At 42.2% G+C, this 26,950-nt stretch overlaps 1 protein-coding gene across 2 annotated transcripts in view; it reads left to right on the top strand.

Moving 5' to 3' along the window:
- KSR2 (kinase suppressor of ras 2) overlaps positions 1–26,950 on the top strand; it is a 349,645-nt gene that overhangs the window by 90,506 nt on the left and 232,189 nt on the right. For both annotated transcript variants that reach the window (XM_078381644.1, XM_020812104.3), the window contains exon 4: positions 1,982–2,489. In XM_078381644.1, the coding sequence (XP_078237770.1) occupies positions 1,982–2,489 (508 nt within the window). The remainder of the gene's footprint in view (positions 1–1,981; positions 2,490–26,950) is intronic.

Raw genomic sequence — 26,950 nt, 5'->3', positions numbered from 1 at the left:
CTGCATTGAGTCATGATGTCTGGGTGCTCTTGGTTTAGTCATTCACACTCTCTATCAGCCTGAGCTGCACCTCACAGTGTTCCTGTCTCAAGATACTGTGGGAAGGAGAGCCCAAATACACTGTCTTGAACCCATTGGATATGACTGGGCTATTGAGGAGAATGAAAATTGGTGGCCAGGCTGCCAAGACAATCTTTGCTGTTGCCACTCATAGATGGAGAAACGGCCACCTCCACAAATCTGTATGGAAAAAAAGAAAAATGGTGTCCCTGTAACCACATGAGTCCCATCCCAAGAAACAGTTGGAGAATTTCTTTTCCGTAAAATGGTCGCCCTACGTAGATCATGCTGACCTCAAATGACTTGGAGAATTTTGAGAGGACTTTTGTGCACAGTTCTTAAAAGGGGAGGGAGTGTCAGAGCTCAGCAGGTGATTGTAAGGAGAACAGCCTCCTTGTTAGGGACCTCTCAGCATTGCCTGGGATAATGTCAAAGCAGCATGAGATGAATTTCTGGGAAAAGAACAGGCAAAGGCTTTCAGCCACTGCTTCCTGTCATGGCTATATCTTGCCTTTACTACCAGGGATATGACACTTTTCAAGCCAATTGCTGGGGAGCAACAGTGGAGAGTCATATAACATCAGTTTTGGGTCTTCCCACATTGGGTTGCTGCTGTAAGAAACAAGATGCTGGATCAGATGGACCCGTTGAGATAGGGCTTTCATCTGATCCAGCATAACACTTCTTATGTTGTTAATGAAAATGTCTGGTGGATACAGAGGTACTCAATGAAAACCCATCTTTTCTAAAATTGTGTTTGTCCATTTCTGCTTTTAAAATTGAAACTGCTGGTGAAGAACAGATTGGGACCGTGGAGCATCTTAGAGGGTCAAATATCCCTCACTTCTGGTGTAACAGGCTTGCTGCAAGAGTGTGGAATATTTCACCCTCCAGATACTTGCATGTCAACTCCCCAAGGCCTGAGCCAGCATGTCTATTGGTAAAGGGATTATGATTTTTTAAAAAAATGAATGGGACAGTTGTTCCTCATCTGCTGTTAGCCTTTTATTCTCACTGGAGCAAAAGCTTCCTTTGGTGTCCCTGCAAGCTTTTATCCAAAACCAATTCAAGAGTGCTCTATCTGAAGCCTGTGTTGAAGCCATTCTAGGAAGCCACCAGAATCCTGATCCAGGCAAATGCCTGCTGTTGGCTTTTTAAAAAAGCCACTGTTAGCAGTGTGAATGAAGTCCCAACTAGTTTAGTCCCTAGATATTCTCCTACTACACTTTGTTTGATGTGAATAATGCCGTTAAGGGGTATAAAGAATATTTACCAAATTCTTCATTTGGATTTATCTAGACTGTTTCAACTCAATGTAATACCTCAGTGAGGAATTTTGGAGCCATGCAAGAGGCAAGAGAAGGCAAAGAGCATGCTTTTTTTTCCTTGACAAGATCTCCATAATTTGCACAATCTCTGCACAAAACTGCCTTTAACTTTGAATAGCTGAACACAATATAGAGACACACACATGCACACAGACGGGGCAAACATAGTACAATTGGCTGATGGCTGTGTTTTGTTTTTTATTTTTAAGAGATGCAGGTAATTCTTCTGGTGCATCTAGGACTTAAAAGTCCATACCTGAAAGCAGCAGGTGCTCTCATTCTGTACACTTGTGTTTAATATGCCTCCAAAACTGTTCTTGTTCTCATTCCTTTGTCAAGAGTGTCCAAAAAAAGAATTCTCCTTACATGAGACAAAAGAGTTCATTTTTAATATCCTCATTCAGGAGAACTAAGCAAATGAGGATTTATTTTATGCAATTATTTAATACAATTTCAGAGGCATTGCAATGGCTTTGAAGGCAGGGGAAATCTTTGTCTCTCTCTGTCCAAGTGGTGCATCATCACTCAAGTAAACTTAAATGCACCTTCTTTCATTTTCAACATCTTCTGGTGGTTGTGTTTTTTTTTAACAGGTGGCAATCTTTCTAAGCAAGATTGGACCATCCAGTGGCCAACAACAACTGAGACAGGCAAGGAGAATAGTTCAATGTGCCAAAAGGAGACCATGCAGTGGATCCGAACTCATCTTACTCCAAGTCCCAAAGCTCAGTCCAAGTGCATTCAGCATCACTGCCACCAGACTTTGCCCCATGGGCCAGTGTACACCCATGTGGATAGACTGACTGTGGAAGGCTTTCCGGGGTTGTGCCCCCCACTGGAATCTGGCCATCGTTCTTTGCCCCCTTCTCCACGCCAGCGGCACGGTACCCGTACTCCACCACGCACTCCAAACATAGTTACCACCATGACTCCACCGGGCACCCCCCCAATTCGGAGGAGGAACAAAGTCAAACCACCAGGCACACCGCCTCCCTCATCACGGAAATTGATCCACCTTTTCCCAGGCTTCACATCTTTGCATCGCAGCAAATCCCATGAGTTCCAGCTGGGCAACCGGGTAGATGAGGCTCACACACCCAAGTAAGTGGACTGGCAATTTTATTTATTTATTTTGGGATAGGTGGGACTCTGAAATCTAGGGATTCTGATAGCTTATGCGGTCTGATATCACTAAGACTTAGTGTGCCAAAATGGTATGAGACAGGGACATTTTATTGTTTGTTTGTTTAACTTATATACCACCTGATTGTGCAATGTACAGTGGTGCCCCGTATAGCGAGGTTACCGCTATGCGAAAACATCGCTGTACAGGCAAGGAAAGCCTATTGGAACGCATTAAACTTAGTTTAATGGCCGCCGGATGCCCCAATCGTCGCAAAGCGAGTGCGTCGATTGGGGCAGATCCGTATAGCGATCCCCAAAAAGGGATCGCTATACGGATTCTTCGTTAAACGGTGCGCTCGTTAAGCGAGGCACCACTGTTCACTCTTTTGGCAGTTAACAACCAACACATAAATACAAATAATCCAATAAATTAAGAATAATTAATGCAAAGGAAAAGCAATACAATGCAAAGCGCTACAATACAATAAAATGCAACATGGCTCACCGAAGCCAATATCAACCAATTCGAAACACAGGTATCAAAGAATCATGAAGTTGGAAGGAATATAAATTAAAGGATATCTTCCAGGTCGTTGTTAAATTTCCCTTGAATCCTCCAGTGTTGGAGCACTCGCCACCTCTCAAGGTGATTGGTTCCACTATCGTACTGCTCTAAAAGTTAGGAAGTTTTTCCAGTTATTCCACCAAAATCTGGCTTCCTGTAACTTGGAATCCACTGTTGCCTGTCCTGCACTCAGGGATGATTGGGAACAGACCCTGCCCCTCCTCTATATGACAGTCTTTCAAGTATTTGACAAGGGTTGTCCTATCTCCCCTCAGTCTTCTCAAGGAATTAATACATACATTAATAAAAGGCAAATTTAAATTGTTCCATTTTTAGGAGTATTTTAAAAACTGGGATGGTGGGCACAGGTGAAACTGAAATGTTAATTTATTCAATGAATGAGAGGTCACAATAAAAAAAAATACTGGATTTCTAGTGATGACTTTCTTGGCCTCCTTTGGTGTTACAGTTTTTTTTTAACAGTATTGAAAACAATACAGTTTTTAATAAGTATTTTATATACTTAGTCTGATGATTAATGATAATATTTATGTGCAATCAAGTAGATCTTGACTTTATAGTGACCTTTCCCACGGTAAAGAACCAGAAGTGCTTTAGCAGCCTCCCTTTCTGGTAGTGCTCTGAGATGATCCTGCAGTTTGTCGAGGGCCACCAAGGCACTCCAGACACTGAACTGTGTGAAGTCCACTGTAAGGACTGTGTGTGTTCAAGGTAAGTAAGATATTTAAGAAGTGGTTTTACCAGTTTGGTTCCCCCAATGAGTTTCCATGGCCAAGTGGGGAACTCGATCCCTATTCTCCAGTGCCCCAGTCCATCCTTCTATCCATTGCACCACACTGTAAGGACGACTGGGCCTTAAATGATATGTTCAGCTGGAAATCGTTGTGCTGGGATATGTGGAGAAACTACCAGAGCATTACATAAAAGCAGGTGCTGTGCCTTTAGCTATGACCCAACCCCTTGATGTAGCAACTGTGGAAGATGCATTATTCCAGATCAGTACAGTGGTGCCTCGCTTTACGATTGCCCCACATTATGATGAAACCGCTTAACGATGATCTTTTTGCGATCGCAATGGTCTGAATGGGGTCTGAATGGGGGAATTTCGCTTTGTGATGATCAGTTCCCTGCTTCGGGAACTGATTCTTCGCAAAACGATGTTTTTCGAACAGCTGATCGGCGGTTTCAAAATGGCCACCGGGTGATTAAAATGGCTCCCCGCTGTGTTTAGGGATGGATTCCTTGCTATACAGGCAGTGAAAATAGCCACCATATGGAGGATCTTCACTGGACGGTGAGTTTTTACCCCATTGGAACGCATTGAACAGGTTTCAATGTGTTTCAATGGGGTTTTTATTTTCGCTTTACGATGTTTTCGCTTAACGGCGATTTTCCTGGAACGGATTATCGTTGTTAAGCGAGGCACCACTGTATTATCATCCTGCTTACTGGTAGTTCTTTGCACCTCTATTAGCTTGGGAGACAAGACAGGGTCTTCTCTGTTCGTTTAGATCTACCTAGAGAGGTACATCTTACTCCCCCCTTTAATCTGGAAGTTGAGTCATGCCAACTGGACTTCTTTCTTATTAGGTTGAAACACTTAACTACTCATCCAAGTAGTTTCTTCAGTCTTCCCTGCAGATGCTTTAAAACTATTTTGTTGCTGGCTTTTACTCTTGTTTAGTAGTGGGCCTACCCTAAGGTACCTATTATGCATTAGCGGATAGAGTGACAGACTGGGACTCAGGAGACTTGCGTTCACATCCCTGCTCAGCTATGGAACCTCATGCAGTGGAGGCAGAACTGGTAAAACCATTCCTCAAATATCTTACTGACCTTGAAAGCCCTATTAGAGTTGCAAGAAGTTAGTGGTGACTTGGCAGCTCTTAATTAGAGATGGGCATGAAGTTAACAACAAATCAGGAAATTAATAAAAAAAACAAAGCACTAATTCGTTGATATGCAGTCTCTCAAGATGGCAGCAGGGGTGGTGGAGGAGGAGAAGGAGGCAATGCAGAAAAAGGTAGGGAGGCAATGGGGGCAGTGGGAAAGGGTCTGTCTTAAAAAAAAACCCTGAACAAAGCAGTGACCAAATTCATAGTTCATTTGGGAAAAATTCATAAATTTGTGGCTTGTGGACTTCCACAAACCACGAACCAAGATGAACCACCATTTTGGCGGCTTGTGCCCATCTCTACCCATAGTACCATGAAGCAACTGGCTCAGGCAGCAAAAGGAAGCCTTTGGAAGAGCAACAGTGGCAGCCCTTCATCTGCTTCTTCTGGGTACTTAGCCCTTCCCTTCCCTTGGAGGGCAGAGCCCGTTCGCCACATGGTATATCTTTTGCCCTCTAAATTGGACTGCTGTCCACAGGGATGGTGGAGAACAATTAGTTGCCAGTATCGAAGCTTTTGCACATGGAAGGAAGGGGACATTCTCTTGCCTCTTACCTCAGGCTCCAAATTGTTTTTTTTTTTACTAGTTCTGAAGGCAATACATAAATATTACCAATAGATAAAGCATATTACTATCTCTGCAGCACCTACCTCAGTTTATGAGGTACACTTTTGTCTTAATTAATGGAATAGTGTCTGCATCTGCCATAATATATTAAGTCATAAAATTGATATAGTGGCACTATGGTTATTACGTTTAAACTGTTTTTAATGGCCTCTAGCTAGAGAAATGTAGGAAACCGCAGATAAGGACCTAACTTTCATCCCTCAGTCCAAAGACTCTTTCAGTCTGTAAAAATACAGCCTGCACAACCACTGATGAAAAAAAGAGATATAGCTTTCACAGTCATTGATGGGAAATATATAGTTCTTCCAGTTCCGCAGGACTACAACTCCCATAATTCCTCTGCATTGGCTGTGCTAGCTAAGGAATGATGCACATTTCTCAGCTGCTGGGGCATCATTTTGTTCACTTTGTTATACAAAGGGATTCACGGACTATATCTGCCATTGAAGAGCTGTGGTTTTTCATGCATTTCTTCCTTCTATTTATAGAAATACATCGAACTATTTGCTCCTCTAGGTTTGTCCTTCCTCCCTTTCTTGAGCATCTTGCCTACTAGCAAAGTTTGGCAACTTTGCCCATTATTTATATGGATGGACAATTCTACTAGCCTGCTTTGGTTCCAAAGTATGCAAAAGTATAATTTCATCTAAATAAAGACATGCTAATTTGGGGGTTATGCAGGACTCATTGTTAGGAGGGTTTTTACAAGAACACAAACCAATTAATAACAGAGAAACTTTAAAATCTCTAGTCGAATAGATGGTGGATGAATCATGGAACATTTGGCTCCTTGGATTAGTGTCAGATGCCCAGTGCATGCTGTACTTGACTCCGCTAAACCATTAGTCTCTTCTGACAGTCTATGTCAAGGGTAGACTTGATTTGAAATCTGCAAAGAGGGTGTGATAGCGATAGCTTTCTAGCAGATGCCATGATGCTACCAATGGCTATAGAGAATTTAAGCATCTGTAACCTGATTTTTCTTGTTTTCCTTCCCATTCTCCTTTTCCTTCTCTATAACATATTTTCAGATTGCACTGCAAACTATGCATTAGAACGCTGGGGTGAGAAAATCTGTAAAGCCCAATTTTGTTTGGTTTCTTATTTTCGCACTCCTTACTTCCTTCTGTCCATTTTCCACGTTAGACTGTAAACCATTTAGGGGTGAGTGAAAATGTATTCCTACTTTTATGTACATTTCTCAAAATATGTTTTTGCAAACCTTTTTTCTCTTCAGCAAGGGGACATTGTATTGGAGGTCCTGGTGGGGAGCTAGAGATAGAGTGTTTTTGTGCAGTCTTTCCTCAATGGATTCCTTTTCAGGTGATCTTGTCCATTAAGTTTTGTACACATCCTTAATGTTCAATCTATTATTATGGAATGTAAGAGTGGCCAAGGTCAGTCAGTGAGTTTCGTGGCTCACTGAAGTCTTGAACTGGCTTGCACATCCTTGCAATATACCCAAAGGCATTGCACTGTCCCAGCTCATTAATGTTATCTTGAGCTGGATGAAAATGGCTGCTATAAATGCTAGAAAATGGCCATGCTATAGCCAAACAAGAGTAACGCATCCTGTTCGTAATAGCTTCTATACTTCCCAACCATGATTTTGTTCCATAACAGGAACAGAGAGTGCTTTGGCACCACTGAGACAAGCAGATTCATTTTATTATGCACTTTCCTTGTCTACACATCCTCAGATGCATGGAGTATAATATTGAAACCTCAGGGATGTTCAGAGGATGCCCAATATACATGGCGGGAATTAGGTGGTATCACAGTTGAATCAGATGCGAAGGGTGATAATTGTATTGTTAACTCAGGTCATAAAGAGGTAAACATCCTTGCAGTAAGGAAGGCAATTAATATACGTTTAATGTCTGTTGATCACCAAACACCAAGCTGTTTATTAACTTACAAGTAGTGAAATGGTTAAGTTTTGCTTTTTTAAAAAAAATTGTTCTGTTGAGAGTGTGCTGTTGTGTTTTGTAGCATTTTAAAAAATGGCCTATGTTCGAAACTTTTATACCCCTCATAATCCACTACATTGTGTGCTTAGAAAACAGCTCTTATGCTATAGACACAATTGTGAATGGTTGTTGTGGGGTTTTTGGGCTCTTTGGCCATGTTATGAAGGTTGTTCTTCCTGGTCTTTCGTGTGCAGGGATCGCCGGTCCTTGAACAGGATGAGTTACTCTTGTTTGGCTATAGCATGGCCATTCCTGTTATGGAACAAAACCAGCTAACGACGCTCATCAATCACAGTGACAGATAATCTCTCCCTCTTATCACAACAATACACCCACAACAAAAAACCACACAGATCACCACAATCACCCATCTCCTGAAAAGGACAAAAAGCTCATCCCACAGCTATCAACTATCCAAACTGCACCAGAGCACAGAGTTCCTACTCCAGTCCTCTGAAGATGCTGGCCACAGAGACTGGCAAAATGTCAGGAAGAACAACCTTCAGAACACAGCCAAAGAGCCCGAAAAACCCACAACAACCATTAGATCCCGGCCGTGAAAGCCTTCCTTCGAGAATACAATGTTGTGAATGTATTCTCATTTAGCTGTCTTGTTTTAAACTCTCCCCTTGAAATTCTTTTTTGTTTTACAATAAGAACTTTACGAACAGTGAGAGAGCTTCGTCTGACACTGCCATTTCTCATGTTGGATTTGTGTCCATTTTGTTCTTTGCACACAGACTGTACTGTTTGTCCTATGTAGGAGTCAAAGGAAACATTGCTGACACCAGCAAAGTTTGGACCCCTATCAGATCTGCTGGGAAAAGCACCCCCTCCCAAGGGAACTGCACCTCAGGAGTCACCCTGCAACCCTTTTTCTCTTTCCCTCCACCATCAACTCAAGATGGAACCTGAGGCAATAAAGTCTCTCCTTCAATTTCACGAGTCAGTTTGTCTCTAATGAATAGAATAGCAGCAGCACATTAGCTACGTGCGAGAGTATGGCAATGCCCCACAGTTGGCTACACTGATGGGGTTGCCAGCTCATTAAGCCCAAATATGGCACCTTGAAGGAGAAGGGTTCCATTCCATTCCTTCTAATGAACTGTTCTACCCTAGGGTGGAGGACAGTATCTTACAGCAACCTCGTCCCCTCCTCTCCAACTATTATTTTTCTATCATTTCAGAAAAGCTATCTCACAATATGTTTTCTCATCTATTTCATTTATACACACACATTTGGTGATTAAAAAAACCCTCTGGTGGTTTAAAAATCAAAGTGAAAACTATCTCACATAGGTTCACATGCCACATAGCCACACAGGTAAGTCTACTTCATTAATTGATGTGCTGTGTGATCAGGAATGATTCTGTGCAGTGTCACAACACATGCTTGCTTCCAACTTATTCTCTAGGTACCCAGATTTACCTTAGTCTTACAGACCCAAATGAAGTTGGAGTGCTAACAAAGATGGCCCATCGTGTCCTTCTCCAATGTTGTCTTATGAAGACGTTGAGCCTTATTGCAATGTTAAAGATAATTGCTTTATAGGCCCCAACCAACTCTATTCTTATTTGATTTTATAATTATGTGGTATCTACCCCACTTTATGTCCCTTTGCTGTTCTAGGAGGGTGATCTGTAATGGAACTATACAGGTCTGAGTGCTTTTTCAGTTTCCCCAAAAGTAATGTTTCCAAGCTCTGGTGTAAGCTAGCCCACATGTTTTGCAATGTTTGTTGAGGTGATGTGAGAGATTTAAAAAATATATATTAACTGAGATGAGCCAGTATGGCCTGAGCATTTTGGAATTTGTAGGCAACAAAATAACTTCCAAGCTCTGTTTTTGTAGAAATAATGCAAATCACCATGACCTCTTTAGTAGATCTAAATCTACTTTCTGCTCATCCCTACTCTAACTAATCCTCCAATGACAGAAAAACAACTATTTCTTGAAAGTTTTTATGAAGACTATACTTTTTATATGGGTTGGGTATTATTTTTTCCCCATCTCTTGAATTTTATAGGGTGCCACTGGTTAATTATGTGGTTGTATCCGTATGTGGTTAACTGGCCACAGAGAACATACTGCATCTTCATGCATTGAGTTGTCATTGTCGTCTCGTCATTGTCGTCTTCTTTGTAATTAAATGTTTCAGGTGAGCTCACTGAGGCTCTGCTAGCACCAAAAGGACGTAAGGTAATCAAGCTTTTCTAGCTGCTAATTGCAAGAAGGGGCTTTTTTTATCTACTTACTAGCCATCTCTGCTCCCCAGTTCCTCTGGGACCTTAATTCTTTAAGTCTGGCTATCTTAATTTACAAAGAGTGTGACAGAAGCCCATCCAGCCATCGTTGCAAAAAAGAGAATTCCCCTCCAGGCAGTGGAGTTTATTAAGCTAAATTAATTGGGGGAAGAGGAAACAAATGCTGAAGCGCATTCTGGCTCTACTCTGGTATCCAATGTGAAGACTCATTGCTACTATAAAGAGAGGAAAGAGGTCTGGAAAGGACCCAGAAGCCATTTGGTAGAAGAGCAGAGGTTAATTTACTCTAATGGGACTTAATGGTTTTCAGGAGGCAGCCACCAAATCATGCCTTCCCATTAGCGTTTCAGGATCATAATAAGCACTTCAAAAAGAAAACATTTCCCCATATGCATATTTTAGAAGACTCATTCAGTTGCTTGTGCTGCAGTTTTGGCTACTTCCATATAGTTAGTTTTGGGTACAGAGAACAAGGCTTCAGCAGAGATGAGGGGTTAGGGCCTGGTTTAAATGAGCCACCGAGCATGTTGTCCTTCCTAGAAGTCTGGGGCTTTGAGCCATAGGGGGCAGCCAAAGGAAAACCTGAAATTGTGAGCCAAGAGGTGGGCGAGGAGTCAAAGAGAAGAGGCAGGAGTCAGAACTAAAGAACACAGTGGGGTTTTGGAAGATTGTATTGCTCAGACAAAGACTCCATTAAAACAAAAAAAAATGTTTTATGCTCTTTTCTGGCCAGAAAGATCTAATGGCCAGCCCAGGTGGGCAACTCTGGTCCAGAAACTTCAGAAGAGATTCTGAGCTGCTTTTGTCCAGTGCAATTTTGCTTCTAGCCATCATTTAGTAGTCAAGGTCACTTCATCGGGTGATGAATCTCTGTGGATGGTGAATTTGCTGCTCCCCTTGCCCTTCATTGTTCTGGAGAGTTGCTCCCTCTATATAGAACCAGACTTAGTGTGCTTGTCAAAAAAAGGCAGGATGAACAACTCTCTCTGGCAGTATATGCTGAGGGGAGCGACAATAGCCTTTTCTAAGCTCTTCCCTGAATTCGCCTGTTGCCCTTGAACACATCACAAGTGCCAAAGTGAAAGTCAGCTGCCAATGTGGTTCACTTTGGTACAGTATATGAAATGAGTCGTGGAAAAAATGTCCGTTGTTTTAGATCAGTGGTTCCCAACCTTGGGTCCCTAGATGTTATTCAATTACAACTCCCAGAAATCCTGGGTAGCATAGCTAGTAGTGAAGACCCATGGGAGTTTTAGTCCAAGAACATCTGGGGACCCAAGGTTGGGAACCACTGTTTTAGACAGAGTGAAAAAGGAAAGGATTGATGTGGTCCCAAAGATTACATAAGTGCTAGAGTAGGTGAAATGTTTTATTGAACTTCTAAAAAAAGAAAACAAATAGCAAGCTTTTGTGGATGAAATAGACTTCCTCAGGCTCTAAGCACCCCCCTCCTTCATGAACGGTGCATAATTTTTCCCCCCAGAAATTGATGTTACATATTTGGGAGAGATGATGATCGTTTCTTCTTGTGAAGCTGAGCCTCTGTTGTCTCTGTAGCAGGGTTTGAAATGTTTACACTCTGGCTCTTGAGACCACTGTTTTAGACAGTGAGACTTCTTGGGCTAGCCCTGCACAGAATGGGAGTTGGGAGTCCATACAGTTCATACTGGAATTCAAAGAATCTACATTCCCACCAGATGTGATCTTCTTTTGACAGTCCATTAGCAGCTGTATGCTAGACGTCTCTTTTCAAAATTTCTGTTTGTTCAGATCATGCCAGCCGGACTGATTGTTGGTGTTGGCATTCAAGTGGATGGTGGTACTGTGGGCATTTAAGATCATTCCAGTTGAGGCTTCCCCAGGTAGCCACCCTGAGGGAGGCCCATAAATCCTCTAGAAGAGGTAGAGTCTTCTTCACGGTGGCTCCAACTTTATGGAACCAGCTTCCGGAGGAGGTCTGCCTAGCCCCCTCCTTGTGGACTTTTAGGAAGCAATTACCGTATTTTTTGCACCATAAGACGCACTTTTTTCCCAAAAAACAGGGGGGTGGAAAGTCTGTGCGTCTTATGGAGCGAAGAAAACAGATTATATTTTCCTGTTTTCTTCTCCTAAAAAATTGGTGCGTCTTATGGAAAGGTGCGTCTTATGGAGCGAAAAATATGGTAAATACATTGGTTTTCAGGGAGGCTTTCCGCAATGACCCCAGTTGGCCACCCTCCCCTCTTTTTTTCTTTCCTCTTTTTTCCTCCCTTCTTTTCCTCTATCTGCTCTGGAATTAGTCAGTGCCATCTGTTTTTGTTTGTTTGTTTGTTTGTTTTTAGGGTTATTGCTGTTGGTTTTAATGTCTGTGATCAGGTTCTTCTTTTGCCGTAGGCGGTCCCAAATTTTGAGCGGGAATAAGGGTCGGAGGCGATTTTAAAACTTTAACAGGGTCTCTTTTATTCTTTGACATTTCAACTTCAACAGTTTTAAATGGGTCCAACAAACTTAACTCAGGTAAAATCTTATAACTGCGGACCTTCACGTCAGGCGTCACCAAGTCACTCCTCACACATCAGGGCTGGTCCAAAGTGCTCCCTGTCCGTCATGAGTCTCAAAGGAGTGCTCCGCACCGCGCAAGCCGTGCCACAGCACGGGTGTCTCACCCAGTCCCCCTCGCACGGTGTTGATTGAAAGGGGGACTGGGACAGATTACTCTCCTCCCCCCCCCACTGATTGTGTGGGTAAACTACCACTGTCCATTCTAAGGGTTCGAGTGGCTCACCACCAATCTTAACCTCTGGAGGGTCTGAGAGCAAACCTACACCAGTTCGTAGGTTTGGGAACTCTTTCATCAGCTTCACCACATCATCCTGTTCTTTATCTCTCCCTGCCTGCACTGCTTGATCTCTCGTCTCTTTCCGTTGCTCGCCCATTAGCACTGAAAAACTAAGTGTGCTTTTCCCCTCTTTTATTTCCTCCTCCCATATAATCAAATCTAACTCCTCCCCTTTATCATCGGCTAGACCAGTGGTTCTTAACGTGGGCGATAATGCCCCCCAAGGGGCGATTTCATTTTTCAGGGGGGCGGTAAAACAAAAAGGGGCGGCATGGGGTCACTGGAGCAGAAGGGGGGCGGTAGGGGGCGCTGGAGCAAGCCAAACCTGTGAAGATGGCTGCAGCCTTTTTCCAATGTGCATGAATATATATTTTCCTCCAATCTTAATTTAGTTTCAGAGTTTTCATCTTGAAATTTTTAGTTCCTGCATTGCGGTTTGTTTTTATGCCCTTTTTATATTTCTTTTTGCATCTTAAAATTCACTTGCAACTAAATCATAAAATGTTACTTTTGGGGGGGGCATTTCATTTTCTTGGAATTGAATTTTGTTTTCAGGGGTCATTGGATTTAAGTGTCATAAATAAATGAATGAATGAATGAATGAATGAATGAATGAATGAATGAATGAATGAATGAATGAATAAATAAATAAATAAATAAATAAATAAATAAATAAATAAATAAATAAATAAATAAATAAATAAAATCATCACCGCGGGGAGGGGGGGCGATGATAACTTCCTCAATGGCTCAAGGGGGCGTTTCTTTCAAAAAGGTTAAGAACCACTGGGCTAGACCACTGGTTCTTAACCTTGGGTTACTCAGGAGTTTTGGACTGCAACTCCCAGAAGCCTTCACCACCAACTGTGCTGGCTGGGGTTTCTGGGAGTTGCAGTTCAAAAACATCCGAGTAACAAAGGTTAAGAACCACTGGGCTAGACAGACCTCCAACACTTTCTTTCCTTCTCCCACATCCTTCTCTATTTCCACTAAGATCCCCTCTATGCAGCCATGGTCCTCCTCAATGGTCTGCGCCGTTGAGGACGGCACACTGCTGGTTCCTCCTTCACAATGTCTCTATTTTTTTCTATTTCACATATTCTAACCTGTCCACAGTAGTGCTGTGATACTCATGGACGCAGGATACAAACTGAATAAATAACTTCACAAATATGTTCTTCCCATTACTTCAGCTCCCGTATAGACAACATATTTTCGGGTCATGTTTTCTTTTACTTGGGGTTAATGAAAAGAGCTTTCTCACTGGTAGCCACTGATTGGTAGGAACTGACTTTTTGATCAGGCTTGTAAAGATTTCAGATCTTAGCCTTCCGAAACTAGTCCAAATGACCTGTGTTCAGATAAGCCATGTAGGTATAGTGCTGCTTGATTTTGTTAGATTTTATTAATTGATATGGGGGGGTATTGTTTGTTTGTTTGTTTGCATATTGCTACATTTGAACAGATTCTGAAAGACAGAATGCTAGACAAAGGGTTCTCAAATTTGGTCCTCCAGCTGCTTTAAACTGCAATTCTCCCAGCCCCTGACCATTAGCTATTCTGGCAGGCACGTCCGGAAGTGGAAGCCTAAAACATCTGGAAGACCAAAATCTAGTGGAACCACTTCACTAAACTGTCCATTTCTTTAAGTTAGTTTGTCTGTTTTCAGGATACAGGGCCAAGAAAGTTGCAGGGGAAAAGCGCTGACATGCTCCAGACTCAATAGCTTCATGTGAGCACCCTTTGTGTGTATGTTTGCTCAATGGTTTTATAAGTTCCTTCATCCGATTTCTTGATCAACATAGATTACTATTTAGTTACAGGCTCACAAATGGAAGGCCTTTGGTTTACTTCTAAATGGCCCGGCGCTGTTTCTCTGGAGCAATATGCACCAGAACCTTCCAATTAGTGTTTGCATTTCTGGCTTGATGCTGATTGGTGATCACTAACTAAATGCCTGTGAAATGCTTAAAAAGACCCAAGGAAGTCATAAGGCACTTTTCTTTTACCAGCACTTCCTCTCAGACTCCTCTGTTTTTCAGATTACTGTTCTGTTGGTGATTACAGACCGTGGAGTTCTAAAAGTCTGGAGACCCATTTTAGGACTAATGTTTCAAACCTTGGCATTATGAGCAACAGCTGGAACATGGGCAATGTAATTTATTGTTATAAACTCCAGCTCATTAGCTTCAGTACAGCTCCTCAGCCTTTGCAAAATAAACAGTTGCAAATTACATAGCACGCAAGTTCAGATGTTTGTTTTAAACTATAACTGGTCTCAACAAATCAGTTTCAAACTGGGATTTGTAATCCTGGATTGTTTGCACCAGCCAGGTTTAAATAATTCAGAGTTCATCAAGTCCAGATATACTAGGGAACTGGTTTAAAACTGGAAGCAGATATTTTGACCTCCTCCTCTGGTATATGTGGAAGGGAGGAATGTGTGAGCCTCAGATCCACCACAATTTGTGTATCTAATATTTGATCATAGTTTAAATCAGTGGTTCTTAACGTGGGCGATAATGCCCCCCAGGGGGCGATTTCATTTTTCAGGGGGGCGGTAGAACGAAAAGGGGCGGTGTGGGGGCACTGGAGCAGAAGGGGGCGGTAGGGGGGCGCTGGAGCAAGCCAAACCTGTGAAGATGGCTGCAGCCTTTTTACAATGTGCATGAATATATATTTTCCTCCAATCTTAATTTAGTTTCAGAGTTTTCGTCTTGAAATTTTTAGTTCCTGCATTGCAGTTTGCTTTTATGCCCTTTTTATATTTCTTTTTGCGTCTTAAACTTCGCTTGAAACTAAATCATTAAATGATACTTTTGGGGGGCATTTCATTTTCTTGGAATTGAATTTTGTATTCAGGGGTCATTGCATTTAAGTGTCTTAAATAAATAAATAAATAAATAAATAAATAAATAAATAAATAAATAAATAAATAAATAAATAAATAAATAAATAAATAAATAAATAAATAAGATATCATCACCGTGGGGAGGGGGGCGATGATAACTTCCTCAATGGCTCAAGGGGGCGTTTCTTTCAAAAAGGTTAAGAACCACTGGTTTAAATTACATCCAGACCAATCTATTGAAGTTAGAGAAAGAACATTCTTCAGCTCCTCTATCTTATATTTGTTCCATTCTGTTTTCATATCAGTTACTCTGTGTCTGTGTCTGTGTCTGTGTCTGTGTCTGTGTCTGTGTGTGTGTGTGTCTGTGTTTGTGTGTATGTGTGTGTCACGTCTCATGTGAACAATTGCACACATTTTTATATACATTCTATAAGCATTTTGTACACACCCTTTTTCTAATATACAGTTCTTCCTGTTTGGACATATTGGAGAACTCTGATTAATTTATATCATGAAGTGGGTGTTTCTGGTCTTCTCATCTGGTACATGAAAGGGAAGAGGAGTTATGTGAACCTCTGGCCTACTACACCACATGGGTGTAATGCTAAACCATGGTTTAATATTCTTCAAACATGCCTGTTGAAACAAGGGATTTATGAATTCTCATTTTTCCAGATTTGAGTTTGTGTTGTCCCACAGATTGAGTATGGTTTAAAATAGCTGGAGGTCTTTCGGTTGATAGGCTTCAGAATTGTGGCATCTATTTTCTTTTTTATCGGAACAACTGGCAAAGTTGCCTGGCTAAAAGACATACATTTGGAACCAAAAAATTCTGAGCCCAGGTATTTCTGTTGAAGATCAGAAATGAAAATTAGTCATGATGCACAAAACCCCACTTCTCTTTACATTAAATTTGTTTCTTCCCAGTATAAGGTAAAGCAGCAGTGGCCCTTGAATATTGTTTTTGTGCCCTGGCTCCCAAATTCACATACACAAAATTTGGTGGCTAAAGAAAACATGAACTGCCACTCCTTGAAGTTTGCTATTTGCCTTTTAAAAATGTTTTAGCCTTTCTTTTTATTGCTTTCTTTATTATTATTTTTAACTAAATCAGTAGTGGACTACTAATCATTTTTTGTTTTGTGTTGTTTTTGGTTTGAGTGGCCTGATGCAATCCTAGCAACTCTTCATGCATGCAGAGTTGAAAGTGACCACCGTAGCTTGATCTAGGGAAAGGAGGGACTCATTTGCATGTGTTTTCAGAAATCTGGTCCATCTACTTTAAATTCCCAAGCAATCTGCCATTAGATCCAGCTAGAACCAGCAGAGCAGTGCTCTCCTTGCTCCCCCACTCTAAGATATCATAGCACAGTGGTTCCTAAAAGTTTGTGAAAATAATAATACGTAAGATTCTGCTAATTGCTCATTGAACTGTAGATTTGCAGCTGCCTGAGCTGGAACTCAAGTGAAGAAGTTGCCCATGTTTGGTGTGCCTTTCCTAGTTCATCCAGCATTTCATCTTCTTTCTTCTAGAAACTAACTTTGACACAGTGTCCTCCCGTCACCAGCACCCCCTTAGATTTTGGAGTTTTGGTGTTCTACTCCTTTCCTTATATCTCTCTGTGTATTCAAAGAATCCCTGAGGTTTTTCTAATCTGTGGTACATTAAGAAGTTACACTTTATGCAGCAGAAAAGAGAATAATAGATCAGTAAGACTTCCACCTTGAAATTCAGCTGCCCTAGGGGAGCAAGGACAAGCAAATGACTCAATAATTAACCAGAGAGCCTTTGATATGAAGTACCTCATATGAAGCAATTTCTCCATGTTTGGTCTTGTCCCTCCAGAAGAAAAGGAAAAGGACAAAATCGGATGCAGAGTGGCTTTCATCATTCTCATGCTTATTTAACCACAGTCTAATAATTTGGATATACCTTCTTTTCAGAGGGGATGGCTGGTTTAATTAAATCTCATGCTAGTACACAAAGAGCTCAGGAAAGTTCATTTTTGGACTATGGGACCCAGAATCCCACTCTAGTTTTGTGGCTGGGTGATTCTGGAAATTGTAGTCCCAAATAGTTACATTATTGTATCCTGGAGATTATACATGATCAAGGAGGCCTCCCTGTCATTTTTGCCTAGACACTCTGCTGACACCAAAACTCTGTGGTCCAAAGAATTCCCTCTGAACTGAGGCCTTAAGTCTATACATGAGTGAGAATTTCATTTTACTTGTTTGTAGTAATAGTGAGCAAGTTGAATACACAGTCTGACGTAACATAAAAACAGTTTCTTTCTCCTTTAGTTAAGGAAGATCATCCAGTCCAATCACCTGCTCAAGTCAGGAACCCAAGTCAAAGCAGACCTGAGAGACGGCTGTCCAATTTTCTCTTGAATGCCTCCAGTAGTGGAGTGCTCACTACCTCCTGAGTTCATTGATTTCATTGTCGTACTGCTCTAACAGTTATGAAGTTCTTCCTGATATTCAGCCTAAATCTGGCTTCCTGTAGCTTGGGCACATCATTACATGTCCTGCACTGTGGGATGATTGAGAATAGATCCTGCCACTCCTCCATATGACTACTGCTATCATATTTCCCTGCAGTCTTCTTTTCTCTTGGCTAAACATGCCCAGTTTTTTCAATCATTCCTCATAGGTTTCTCATCCTCTGTTGCCTTCCTCTGAACTTGCTGAAGTTTTTTGGCATCCTTCTTAAAGTGTGGTGTCCAGAACTGAACATAGTACTCTTGTTGAAGCCTAGGTAAGGTAAAGGTTCCCCTTGACATTTAGTCCAGTCGTGTCCGACTCTAGGGCGTGGTACTCATCCCCGTCTCTAAACCGTAGAGTCAATGTTTGTCTGTAGACAGTTTTCGTGGTCATGTGGCCAGCACGGCTAGACACGGAACACCGTGACCTTCCCACTGAGGTGGTCCCTATTTATCTACTTGCATTTACATGTTTTCGAACTGCTAGGTTGGCAGGAGCTGGGACAAGCGACGGGGGCTCACTCCATCGTGTGGATTCGATCTTACGACTGAAGGTCTTCTGACCTTGCAGCACGGAGGCTTCTACGGTTTAATCCGCAGCACCACCACGTCCTGCATGAAGCCTAATCAGTGCTAAATAGAGGGAGACTAGTACCTCACAGGATTTGGAGACTATACTTCTGTTAATGCATACTAAATCAAAATTGGCCTTTTTGCAGCCACATTGTTGGCTTATATTCAGCTTTTGATCTACAACGATCTCAAGATCCTTCTCACCCATAGTGTTACTGAGCCAGATATCCCCCATCTTGTAAATGTGCATCTGATTTTTCCCCTCAGGTGTGGAATTTTGCACATACTCCTGTTAAATTTCATTCTCTGTGTAAGATTCTGTAGCCAACTGTGTATCCACTTGACACTTGTTGTGTCCAGCCCATGCCTCGTTAGCTTGAAAATCAGAATATCATGGGGCACTTTGTCAAAGGTTTGTCAAAGAAGATAAAACAGAAATAAAATCAAAGCACAATATTAAAATTCAGTTAAATAAGTTATATTATTAAGACACCTGTTAAAATGCTGTAGGAACATCTCTATTAAAATAATAATAGCTACAAGTTAAAGAATGCAAGATACTAAGTTTGGAGATGGTGGACATATAAGTATTAAACATGCTAAGGTCTTGAGATTGCTCAGCGTTTAATTCTAACCAGTTTGTGCTGTTTATTTTCTTGTCGTCAGTGGCCAGAATAGTATTGCCATTGCATTATGGAAATGACTAGGTCTTGGTGAATACTTGCCGCTCATAGTGTTTCTGAGCACACACCTGGTTATGTGATTCAGCATCTTCTTAATGAGCAGTAGTTTGTTGCCAAGAGTTATAGTATTTTCTCTTTCACAAGCATAAATCACTAATAGGATTCCAGCCACTGTGTTTTTAATAAATTTGTACGTGTGGCTTCTGGTCTTTGATTTTTATTATTTTTATTATTTTTAACTGTATTTCTGAGTTTATCAGTATTTTCTTATTGTTAATAGCCAAGAACGTCACAGAAATAGAAATAGGGGGTATTTGGTAGAATATCAAAAATAAGATGTTCTCCAAAATATGATATTTAACTAGAAATATGGGATAATTAATGGATCAATTAGTTTGCTAAACAGAAATATGTGCCTTGGGGGAAGAGGAGGAAGACATCAAGCCACTGCCTCAAGTTCTTTGGAGCAGACTGCCCCCTCTCGGTTTAAGCCAGATGGCTCTGAAGTCACTCCATCCAAACATTCATACCTTTCCCCATGTTTATCATCAACCAGGCTTGTTTTCCAAAGAAGTTATGGGATTAAGAATGGTCTCCCTTCAGTAAATTCTTTAATAGAATCCACAGTGTATTGGAAGGCAACACACCACTGAATTAAACATAGCACAAACTAGTCAACCTTGCCAGTACTGATCCTCCCTCATCCATTAAATCGTATATTTTATTATTTTCCCCCCACTGTATAAAATTAATTTGGGAACAACTAGCCTGAAGGGCAAATGGTTTTTGGTACACTGCTTCAATCTTTTATTGAACAAAGAGTCCCCTAGTGTTGAACCACTGCCTGGATATTGTAGGCAACTGGGGAGAAATACCTAACTGAGGAATTACCTAATAGAGGACAGGAGAGTAAAGAACAGATGGTCACAATCTGAGGCTTGGATCTGGTATTTGTGCATTTGGAATATGGTTCTCAGATGACCAAGAATCAATTCAATCTGGGTTGCTCTTGTGCTTTTTGTTACTAAATTATTGCTAGCCTTATAGTTAACCGCAAATGGTGAATGACAGATTTTGTTTTTGAAAACGCAGCAAACATGAATACAGTGGTGCCCCGCATAACGGGCGCCCCGTTTAACGATGAATTCTCATAGCGATGGGGTTTTTTTGCGATCATTTTTGCGATCGCATTGCAATGTTTTAAATGGTAAAACATCGCTTTGAGATGATCGGTAAGCTGTTTCAGTTACCGATTTTCGCATAGCGATGTTTTTAGAACAGCTGATCAGCGGTTCCAAAGTGGCCACTGGGTAAAAAAATGGCCACCCGCAGTGTTTTCATGCCCATTCCTCGCTTATCGGGCAGCGAAAATGGCAGCCGTATGGAGGATTTTCGCATAACGGTGAGTTTTTTGCCCATAGGAACGCATTAAACGTGTTTTAATGCATTCCTATGGGCTTTTTTGTTCCGCATAGCGACGAATCCACATAACGACGATTTTTCCAGAACGGATATCGTCGCTATGCGGGGCACCACTGTATACAAATAGTTGTTGTGGGGTTTTTGGGCTCTTTGGCCGTGTTCTGAAGGTTGTTCTTCCTGACGTTTCGCCAGTGTCTGTGGCCGGCATCTTCAGAGGACTGCACTAGATCAACATGTCCTGTCCAGAACCATGTTACAAGCTTGACATTTTATTAGTGTCATTTTATCATGGCCTGATTTTTTTTTTTGAAGAAGAAGGCCTCTTAAGGTAGCGAGAAGAAGAACATCGGGAATTCACCTGGCAGAATCTATAAGAGATTTTGATGCTCTCTGACATGACAGGATGGCTTCAGGAAGTTGCCTTCCCTCAAAGCTACCCAAGGCTTTCCGGAGATCCGGCAAACCGCAGAGCTTTCAGCCGTAATGCCACTGTTGTTTACATAATCAAGAGAAGGCAACTGGCAGCCGGAGGGCTTTCTGTGGCCTCTAAAGGACTCCTGTTCTGCAGTGCGCCTTATTTTCATGAAAATAAGGCGCAGGGAACTGTCTTTCTTCATTAGAAGCTGACCTCCCCGGCCTGATCTGATGACAAGCTTGCCTCACCTCCATGGTGCTGCAAACCAGCTGGCTTTTGTTTTGTGATTGGTTGGTGCAGGGTAAACACAAGCTCTGACAGCAGTCTGAGGGCTCGGGCATGCAGCTTTGAAGGGATTGCGTGCCTAGAAGGAAAACTAAAATGCAGGACATGCACTTTTCTCTTAACATGTGACTCAATCCTGAAAAAAACAAGAGAGAGGTTTTAACTTTTTGGAAGATGACGATTGTAAGATCTGAAGAAGTATGAAAAAAAAGTATCTCAACTTCCCTTCGATTTCTGAGAAGGTATAAAATTGTTCTGAAATTCTTCTCTGGGTTTGTCAAGAAAAATCCAATGGCTTACTGAGTGATAAATTTACTGTTTTCCAATATATTTTTGGATGTGGATTATGGAAAACCACCCAGCCAACACCAGAGCATCCTCAATCAATGCAGCACCATCAAGAAGAAGAAAATGGAATAGAAGGATACCAGCAAAGAGCAAAATGAAATTTGCATTTCAGGTTTCAGACCCAAAGTACCAGAGAAGAAAGCAGATTTGTACCAGAATCTAAACAGCAACATCACTGTGTTGACACCAGATAGTTAACCAGCTTTATACAACTTGGAAATCTTGAGATTTGTAGTTTTATAAGGAAACGAAGACTTTAAAGCAATTCTGAAATGGATTTTCCCCCTCACTTCTCATCCGATCCTTCTAAGGCAGTGCTTCCCACTCTTGGGTCCGATGATGGTTTTGGACTACAACTCCCAGAAATCCTGTTTACTACACAATAGTGGTGAAAGTTTCTGGGAGTTTGAGTCCAAAAACATCTGGAGACCCAAAGTTGGGAGCCACCATCCCAAGTGGAACTTCAAGAAACTGAATCCATAAGGTATGTGGGAAAGGAGGAACCTTATATACCACCTTGAGCTTTGTGGTGGAGAGAAGAGATATAGATGTAACAAATACAGTGGTGCCTTGCTTAATGAGTGCACCGTTTAACGATGAATCTGCATAGCAACGCGTTTTTTGGGATTGCTAATGCGATCGCATTGCGATGATTCCAATGGGCGAAAATCGCATTGCGATGATCAGTAAGCGTTTCGCTTACCGATCTTTGCATTGCGATGTTCTAAAAACAGCTGATCAGTGGTTCCAAAATGGCTGCTGGAAGAATAAAATGGCCACCCGCAGCATTTTTGTGCCCTGCCCTCGCTTATCAAGGCAGCGAAAATGGCGGCCGGATGGGGAATCTTCGCTTACCGGTGAGTTTTCACCCCATAGGAACACATTAAATGGAGTTTAATGCATTCCTATGGGGTTTCCCCCCGCATAGCGATGTTTCCGGATAGCAACGTTAATCCTGGAACGGATTAATGTCGCTATGCGGGGCACCACTGTATTATATTTTTGAAAGAAAGATTATACTGCACAAGAAGGAAAGAAGGAACTAGCATTGATGTGCATTTGGGTGAAAGGTTAAAACTTGTTTCAGAGCATCAATCTGCAACAGCAGAGATATCTGATTCTGAGTTTCATAATTTATATTACTCAATTTACCACAATCTTTTGCGTATGGGAAAGCTATGCCTAAGTGCACTGTAAAAGTGGAATTTGAGAGATTCTGGATTTAAATGGGCAATGGATAGCATACTTGAAGAAATGTCTGTATTAAGAATGAGACCTGATCTTAAAGAAAGGAGATGTTATATATGTTCAACGGTTGGACACATCACCAAATATTGCAGATTTAAAGGTTCAGAAGCCCAAAGGTCCAGAAGTGCAAGTGTTTCCAGTGGCTCCTAGTGGTCGGGGACGTTTTAGCAGTCATGGACATTTCAAACAACCATGTGACAGTTCAAATATAAGATACAGGCAAAGGTTTAATGATGGCACAAATGCTCATAATAATAACCAAATGTTCTAAATATCTGATTCTCAAAATGTGAATGAGAAAAGACGTTTTCTTCTTGACAATGGCAGTTTCATCCGTATTTGTTGAGAAAGCTTCAGTGAACTTGATACAGAGAAGAGACCAAAGATATTACAAGCAAATAAGAAAAGATTAAATGTGCTTGGAATTGGAACAGTACTTTTAAGAGTTCTAAAAATGAGGTGGTGAGCCTTATATTAACAAATGTTGCTGCTTCTTCGTGGCCTCTGTGAATGCACACTAATGGGTTAATCTGCACCTACACAGGACTCCTTGGAACTTTCTAGAGCTTAAAAACATGTGATTAGTAGGACGTTCCCCCGTGAAGTGTATGCTCCGCCTGTCCACAGTCCCTCAGTTCCTTTTAGCCTCCGCTGAGTTCAGACTCCTCCGACGACTAAAGCATTTTTCATATTTACGATCTTCAGATCTTCGAGCCTTTTTCTTGCAATCTTCGGATCTTTTCTTACTCCTTACTTTGATTCTGCTACCTGGATATTTCCCTGTGAGATTATTTCTTTTTTTGCCCTTTCCTCCCTCCACTCTTTCCCCCTTCCTGCCCTTTTGAGGTCCCTCTGGGCCTGTTTAAATGTTGTAGCTTGTGTGCCAACAAAAGCCCCCTGTCCGATGGCCATGATAGCTGCCTTTTTTGTTTGGGAGAGCAGCACCAAACCCACTCCTGACTGGAGTGCAAGAGACTGACCAAGCCTGCTCTTAAACTGCGTTTGCAGCGCCTTCGGTCTTCTTTCTGGGATAAACCCTGAAACCCTCTGATTCTAGATCCCCTTTGATCATGGGACCTACATCAAAACCTGTTCCTCGACCTAAGTTTGTAGACTTGGTGTCGGCTCTCACCATGCCGTTTCCTAAGCAAAAATCAACTTCTAAGTCATCTAAGTCAAAGCCTCTGTCCAGCCCAAAACTTGCCTCAAGCTCGAAGTCACCTTCAGTGTTGACACGGGAACCTTTGCCTAAGAAAAAGAAGGACAAACTAGGCAGAATAAGTCCAAATGCCCTGCTAAGTCTAACCAGCCACAAGAGCTTCCTACATACCAAATGTCTCTTCCTTCACCGATCCTTGAAGAGTTGTCCAGGGAACTACCCAATCCAGACTGTTCGTCGGAAGCTGATGACCCTATTCCATTACCTCTGGCTCAAGCTCCATCTTTCTATTAGGCGGGCAACTGTAATACAACTAACTTTGAGGCTTTGGTGGGACAATCTCCCCTGCATAAGCATTTGGCGAAATGCCACTACCTCTTGCTGTTACACCAATGGACTCCACATCGGGATGTAATTTATATACATTGTCCCTCTCGACGTCAACCACTACCAGACTATTGAGGCTACGGGAACTTCGATCGACATTGATACCGATAGGATGATGTCGACCCTTATTATGATGCCTGATACTATGAACGACCTAAGAGAGTGTGTTATGCCTACAGTGGGATCTTGACTTAAGAACGGCTCGAGTTAAGAACATTTTGACTTAAGAACCACTCTCTTAGGAAAATATTGACTTGACTTACATACTTAGATTTGAGTTAAGAACGGAAAAAACCCACGTGGGAGGCAGGGAAAGTGCAAAATTTGAACTTTCAGTTAACTGTTGGCCAGTGAAAAGGGTGCCTGTCTGCTTCCTCACTCCTCCCAGCGTTTAGAGAGTGGATTGGGAGTCTTCAGATTGCCTGGTACTGCCTGGACTGTATTTTCCCTGCCTTCCCTGAACCTTTTCTTGAACTAAGAAAAAAAGAAACAAAATATCCCCCTCTAGTGGTCGAAGGCGGAATAGCAGCTTCCCATTAGTTTCTATGGACGGAAAAGAGCAGATACGGATCAAATGGTTTTCAATGCATTCCTATGGGAAATGCAGATTTGACCTGAGAACTTTTTGACTTGAGAACCGCCTTCCAATACGGATTAAGTTCTCAAGTCAAGACCCCACTGTATGTCTGTCCATCTGACTCCTCGCCATCACCCTCGCCTCCTCACCGTCAGCATCATACACATTCTCCACTCAAGCCCATTGCACCAGTACAGTCTAAAATGCCCCTCAAATGCCAGTTACCACACTCAGACACCCCATGTGCCGAGCACCATTTATCAAAATGTGCCAGCACCTCCTTGGTGTCGGCCTCACATCTGGCTATGTCTCTATCTGCTGCTCGATCTTCATCACTTCAAGTCACAACTACTTATAGAGGGCCTCCTCCAGCCTCATCTGAAAGGACTCTACCTTGCCTGCCCCGCGGGTTACAACCTCCACATCGAGGTCTCGTCACTGTTCGCCTTCACTACCACCCTATTACACTAGCGGCTCCTTAGCATCAACAACTTCAGATATGCTAGACCCACCTTCTGAGGCATCTATTTTCTCAATAGTTTTTATCCCAGAGCTATAACTGCAATTAATAATGAGCTTAAAGACCACCAGTCCCGGGTAGGTGGGGCTCGTCAGCCATGGAAGGCAGCCCATCTAGGAGAAGGAAGACTCCGATTTCAAACCTCCACTGCCTTGTGGCTATATCCACTCATGGAAAAGGCTTCAGGAGTTAACCTCGAGGCAAAATCCGGAGCTGGAGTCCCGAAGGCAGCATGTTTTGTTCTGCCAACTCCTGCGACATTGCTGGAACCAGTTGTATTGGCTCTTGCCTTTCCATTGGACCATTTCAGCAATGTGGAGAGGGGGGATCTGCTGCTTGGGTAACAGCCTATCCTCCATATTACCTTACCCGGGCTTCATGCTCTGGAGAGGACACTCCTCGATTCAGAGCATGTTACCATAGTCTCTCGAGACTGAAGGATGCCTATGCTAAAGACCACCAGTAGTGAATAATTAGTTGGACTGTGTTACTTGGCCTGCGGTGTAGATGTTTGTATTTTTAGTGGGGGACTTTTAGTGGGTGGGGAGTGTTTGGGAATTTTATGTGTGTGCATGTGTCTGGTCTCTGGGTGTCTGTGAATTTCGTTGTATGTGTATATACTTACAATGACAATAAATTATTATTATTATTATCATCATCATCATCATCATCATCATCATCATCATCCCAGGAGTCACCTTCGAACCTACCAACCCCTGACTCCGATGTGGCTGACACTCACCCCCCTCTATCTGAGGACTTCTTACTCCCAATTAATTATCCAGATGGCAAAGTCGCTTGAGCTCGACATCGACCAAACCCCCCTGTTTGACGGAGTAGGCCTCTTTAATGATAAGACAGATGAGGTGATGGACAACCTTCATAAAATTCGTAAAACGGCCCACTCTTACTCTACTCAACAACCTTCTAGGTATCAGTGCAACTAATGGGGCCGTCCGTTTACTTTTCAACTCTCATATCAATAGCCATACAGCCAATACAAACCTCTTCCTGACAGGCCTAATCCTGCACTGTCTTCTTCTGCAGCCTCCATCTACCAGTCCCAACCGGTACTGTCAGCCTTTCCGTCATCCTGTGAAAAAGAATAAGCAATATCTTTGACTGTCTCCTTCTCGAGTCTCATCATTACCCACCCCATCATCCCCACCTGGCCCTCTTTTTCTGCAATTTGTCCATCATCATCAAAGATAACTGGGTGTTAGCATCATTTGCTATGGTTACCTGTTAGAGTTCATAGAGCTGTCTCCTACCAGTCGCCTCAGGTCTACCCCTTACTTACCTGCTCTTGAGGACAAGGTAC

This window comes from Pogona vitticeps, chromosome 14 (assembly GCF_051106095.1).
Source record: "Pogona vitticeps strain Pit_001003342236 chromosome 14, PviZW2.1, whole genome shotgun sequence".
Lineage (NCBI taxonomy): Eukaryota > Metazoa > Chordata > Lepidosauria > Squamata > Agamidae > Pogona > Pogona vitticeps.
Note: the sequence above shows the minus strand (reverse complement) of the source record. Positions and strands in the feature narration are given on the sequence as shown.